Source organism: Typopeltis vanoorti, chromosome 18 (assembly GCF_054136105.1).
Source record: "Typopeltis vanoorti isolate ZY-2024b chromosome 18, IOZ_Tvanoo_1.0, whole genome shotgun sequence".
Lineage (NCBI taxonomy): Eukaryota > Metazoa > Arthropoda > Arachnida > Uropygi > Thelyphonidae > Typopeltis > Typopeltis vanoorti.
This window is the reverse complement of record NC_143566.1, coordinates 24,018,154-24,024,153: the sequence shown is the minus strand read 5'-3', so window position 1 is coordinate 24,024,153 and position 6,000 is coordinate 24,018,154. Positions and strand designations below refer to the sequence as shown.

The window sequence follows — 6,000 nt, the reverse complement described above, 5'->3', positions numbered from 1 at the left end:
GAGTGTGGTTAGCAGTGGTGTTAGAGCTGGGTTCGTTACTTTTAGAGTGGTAAATGAGTGGAATAAGCTGCCAGAGTCTGTTGTGGGTGCTATGACAGTGAGCGAGTTCAAGGCAAGGTATGATAGATACTGTGAGAATGGCGTATAGTTGTGTGGACATGATGTTTAGGGCCTCCCTCGATGAGTCTAAGGACTCCCTGGAGTAGCCCGAAAATAATAATAGTAATTATGTAGCAAATAAGGAAGAATAACCTTGGTGAATATGGAAAGTGAGAAATTTTCAGATGCTTGATAACACACTCAATAAATTATCACAATAAGGCATACATCACAGTCAGAATTCTGAGGTGAAACTAATGAAAGGATGATTTGGATGAGTTGGTATTAAAGCTCTTGGAAGAGCAGATTTGAATGCAGCATGATTTGGATTGGATGCATTATTTACAAGGGTACTAAAGGAACAGGCAAGAGATTTAGAAGAGGTTCAACATAAGCACAGATCCTAATAGACCAATCAGTATCTGTTTTCAGTGGTCACTGGAAAGGTTAATTAAGATGTGCATTTAGAGATAGGTAGGTAGATAGATGTTAAACGCAGTGCTTGCTTGTGTTTTATAAACAGACTCACTACAGAGTTCGATAAGGATAATGAATTTTTGCTAAGGCATTTGACAGGATTCCACACTGGAGGTTATACAAACACAAACAGAATGCCAAATAACTTGACATGGAAAGAAGAGCAGCTGACTGACAATTAACAGAGAGTGATGTGCAACAGGTACAGTCGAAGAGAAGGACAGTACTAACTTGTATATTAGTGATACTGAGGTTAATCTGGGTATTTATACAGGATGACCCAAAATTCACGCAAGAAGTAATTTTGATAGAAAACACAGGTTTTTAATTAAAAATTGTAATTTCTTATTGATTCATAAAGTATACAGTATAGGGTTATGCATGGAATAGCATATCGGGTAAATGGCCTCCACGGCTTTGCTGGCACACATGCACTCTTTTGTTGGAATTTTCCATGGCCGTTTTGCATAAATGTGGCTGAATTTCGTTGATACAGTGCTCAATTTCCTCCTTCAAGGCGAGGGTGGTCGTGGGCTTGTTGGCATAAACCTTAGACTTTATAAAAAAAAAAGTCCAACAGTGTTAAGTCTGGGCGGCCAATTCTGATCACCAAAACGGGAAATTACACAACTAGGAAATGACTCATGCAGTAATTGAATTGTTTCTCGGGCTGTATGGCATGTGGCACCGTCTTGTTGAAACCACATGTCGTCCACATCCATATCTTGCAATTTAGGCACAAAAAACTGTATTATCATGTCGCGATAGCGAGCACCATTAACTGTTATTGCCTTACCAGCCGCATTTTCGAAGAAGAATGGACCGATGATGCCTCCAGCCCAAAATCCGCACCAAACAGTGACACGTTGTGGATGCATTTATTTCTCAACAATCACTCGTGGATTTTCTGAACCCCAAATGCTACAATTTTGTTGATTAACGAAGCCATCAAGATGAAAATGAGCCTCATCGCTGATGATGATTTTGTTCGAAAAATAAGAATCCACTTGTTGTTGTTCCATAGTCCATTCAACGAACTCTCTTCACTGTGTGTGGTCAGTAGGCTTCAGTTCTTGAGTCAACTGAACTTTGTAAGCATAAAGATGCAAATCTTTTGTGAGAATACGCTGTAGAGAGCTTCTCGAAATGCCCAATTCAAGGCCACGGCAACGCTCTCACGAACTGCTTCGATGTTTTCTGTTGAACGACGGCCAGAGTGTATAAGATCACTAATTGATCCAGTTTCCTTGAATTTTTTAATTAATCTTTTCACAGTTGATGAAGTTAAATCACTGTTCCGACCATATTACGAAAATTGCTAACTGTAGCTGCCAAACCTTCATTATTTTTAAAATATTGCTTAACAATGAAAATGCGTTGTTCTTTCGTGTAGCGCTCCATTTTTAATAACCCTGAACTGTCAGCTGTCACGCTGTTTTTTTTTTCTCGTTGGCAACACTTTATCGCACAAATGGCACTAAATTTAAATCTTGCGTGAATTTTGGGACACCCTATACATGATGATTTGCTTCACAGTTAGCAAGAGTGATTTCCAATGCAAAATCCTTGTAGGCTAATTTGAACAAACTGAATCTATGTATAAATGCTAATGAATGTCAGTTAAATGTTACTAATTGCAAAAATTTTGCATTTTGGATATTATTAAGGATATTACGGACAGAGTATTATGTTATTAATAGTAATTTGATAAAATCGGTCAATGAAGCTAGGGACCTGTGAGTAATGGTAGACAGGGTTACAATTCAGGATCATATTGCTAAGGTAGTTAAATCATCACATTCAATTACTGCAATGTTGAAGATGACATTGGAATAAGCAAGTTATTCTTCCCCTGCAGAAGGCTTTGATATGACTACGTTTTCACTACTATGCTCAGATAAGGTGACATGAATTTAGGAGATGAGACATCTGAAAAGACTCAGAAGCAGTTAACCAAGATGATACTGAGCCAATGAAACTCTAAATATGACAACTGATTGAAAGAATGTAACGTACAGTTCTTAGTAGGTGGCAGTTTACACTGTTTGCCTCATTCAGTCCAAAACCATGTGTGGTTTTTGCTTTCTTAATGGCATCTCTTTAATTCAAATTTTTGCTTAGAGTAATAACTTTTCTTTTTATCATTGGTGTTTGCTAATTCTCTCTTTTTTTATCCATAGTCAATGCTGAAGGATAATTTTTTAATATAAAAATGTCTATATACAACAGTAGACAATGAACATATGCTTGTTTAATGGTGACTTGAATCGCAATGGCTTGCTCATTGTATGTGGCCACTTATGAAATTGCATGTGTCATTTGGAATTATTAAAACTCTCTACAGAAGCACCATGTTCAATAAATTTGGTATCAATTTATTAACCATGTAAATTCAAAAAGCATGTCATTAGAAGCTGTATAAAGTGTGGGATTCTTGTATTTTGGGTTTCATCTAAAGCATAGTCAAAGAGTTGTTACATGTATACTTTAATCTCCGATCATTTTCGTAATAAATATATCTAATTTAGTGGGGAGGGGGAAAAAAAGTTCTCATCTATTTTACCAACAAGTAAAAAATATGTTGTGAAAGTTTTCATTGTATGCATGGTGCATGATCAAACTGAACAAAATTCAGATAAAAAATCAGATAATTTTACATTTATTTTTCTTTTATGAGTGGGTTTATCCATTTTTAACATGTTATCAATAGGACATATCTAGGAGGCATACAACATGTAGGGATAAAAATAAGACTTACTCTTCTATTTAATTACCACATTTATCACAGTTTTTGTCCCCCCTTTTTGATGATCATGATTGTGCATACCAATATTTTAAATTATACAGCTCAAAATGCATTATAACAATATAGCATATTTTACAATTTTTTTTCTGACATTTTATATTAAGTGTAAAAAAAAAGTATTTTAAATCAGTTTAAGTATCCATTATTACATCACAGCTATGACTGTTCTGTCAAAGGAAAGTTCACTATGCTTTTGGAATTTTAAACGTCATTTGTTATAACAGAAATATGATGACATACTTCTAAAATTTGAGAAATGTAGAAATATAATACACAAAACAAACCAAGTTATTCACAAAGAACTTTGAGAAATTGTGGACATTTATGTTACAGTCACGGTTTGAACATTACTTACAATGGCATTTCAACTGATAAGATGGCACAATAAACTTTCCCAAATTCAGCGACAAAGTATATTACACTGGAATATCAATATGATGCAGGACTTAGAAAGATCATACACAATGTATATCAGTAATAATATTAGTTAAAAAGAGAAACATTGCAAAATTTACATAAATTAGAATATCCTATATTTTGCAACAGTTTCAGAAAACTTATTTACAGCTTTGAAAATTATTCACATATGCTTTTAACAACTAAGGGAGAAAAGGGGTAGGCAAGTGGAAAGAAAAATGAATTCTAATAAATATAAAATAAGATTTGCTATCAAAATACTTTTTTAAACTTATAGACTGATTATATGTAACTCCAGCTTGCCATAAGCCATGGTAACTGATGGAAGGTGCAGACAATTATCAAAAGATGCTGTAAAAAATGCATCTGAGCACAAAGGTGCTTACAAAACTAGATAGCCTCTGTGGTGGGTGAACGAGGTATCACAGGGTGCAGCCCACAGAAAGGCCAGCTCCCACTATCTGCTGGGGATTTCAAAGGCACAGCTGATTAAACACCAACATAAAGATGGGGGAACACCATCAAACTTTCATTATTGCACAGCACCTAATTAAGACAATATCTGCAAAATCTTTCTATGTAGACCTTTTTCTGTTTTCTTTCCTTTCCCCCCCTTTTGTGCAGTCTTGAGTGTAAACACTGAACTACATACCCTGGCTAGTTTCAGAATCCATCTACACCATCCAAAATTACTCCTGTCTGCAAAAGTTGCACCTCAATCCACTGGATGTTCTGGGCAAGAGCGATTAACATCAAACCAAGCATCAATACAACTGGAAAAAAAAAAACATTAAGTACAGCAAACAACACATGTTTCACTATTACAAGAGTTTCCACAAGCCATCAGAAAGATTAATGTTTTTAATACTGACGAGTCTTACAGACAACTTATGTTAAAATACAATAAATCATGTCTGATTTTCCTGAGGAAACACAATTCATGGCAAAAATTGCAGACTACCATCAAAATCCTGTTACAAATGTAACTAACTTGTTTGCATTTCCAGCTGCAATTGACACTTATTTCATAAGGAACTGTGTCAATTAGTGTTTCTTTTAAACAGAGTTAGTATAGTTCTCTTTTCTTAACCTCCTACTTATGGTGTTGTAAGTATAACCAAAAATTGTCCAATATTTAAAATCTCTCTCTCAACTGCTATTGTACTGAATATTTCTTTTAAATGAGAATAAAAGCACCATCAAATTACCACTAATAAAAATGTTATGCAAGAGTTTTACAATATGCAAAATCTTCATCTGGAAAAAATTATTTTTTTAAAAGCCCAAGCAAGCAGTTTGTTTTTAAATTAATTTTATAAGGTTAGAATTTTAAGATTTATTTTGAAACCAAAAATAATGGCATCCAACAACATTATATTTCTGCACAGAATTAAAGTAGCAACTGTCAGTGAATTTTAAACGTTCCGAGTAGCGTGTACCTATGTGAAACAGTGCTTTTAACGATTAAATAAGTAGCCAAAAGAAATAAAATAAAGCATATTAAAAAAATAATAATAATAATAAATTAATAAAAAAAAATGAATGAATTTGAAAAAGTTAAAGGGATAATGAAGAAGATTAAAGAGATTCCACGAATACCATGCAGAGTGAAAGAAAACACTGGGTTACAAAGGAACATATTGTTTCCAAATCCAGCTGTTTTAGTTACTGCTTCATGAATGAGAAGTATTTGAGTTAGTAGCTAATGGCATTTTATGTATGGATATGATCAGTCATGTTAGAAAAACCTGGATTCCTGTCTACAATTACAATGTGACCAACTTAATAAAGGATTTTGAATTGAAGGCGAGTTGGCCTGTTTCCCAGAAATTGATTTTTGATTCTTCCACACAAGCAAATTGTCCAGAAGAACATATGCAATTAATTGGCATAGTTATTTAAATTCAATCTCATTATGCACTGCTAAATGGAAAGAAACATTTTCCAATATTGTTTCAGAATTTTTGGCACAGGAATTTGCACTAGCAGGGTTTCCACCATGCCATTAGACTTTACTGCTGTTATTAAATGCATACTATATATATTTAATTTATATACTTTTTCTGCTCATTTTTCACTTGCTTCTCTATATTCTACAATTGACATTTATAACATTCATTTGTGAGATGATTTTTTTTTTGTCTGGTTAGTTGATTTTACATCACACCAATGAAAGTAAAGTATCAAATGAGCATGTGTGT

The 6,000-nt window shown here is 34.1% G+C and overlaps 1 protein-coding gene across 1 annotated transcript in view; it reads right to left on the bottom strand.

Moving 5' to 3' along the window:
* Positions 1-3,218: 3,218 nt before the first annotated feature.
* The window catches only part of LOC150096545 (E3 ubiquitin-protein ligase znrf2), a 70,360-nt gene continuing 67,578 nt past the window's right edge, over positions 3,219-6,000 (bottom strand). Inside the window, exon 4 of the mRNA XM_090408032.1 lies at positions 3,219-4,572. Within this exon, the coding sequence (XP_090264158.1) occupies positions 4,515-4,572 (58 nt within the window). The 3' untranslated portion in view covers positions 3,219-4,514. The remainder of the gene's footprint in view (positions 4,573-6,000) is intronic.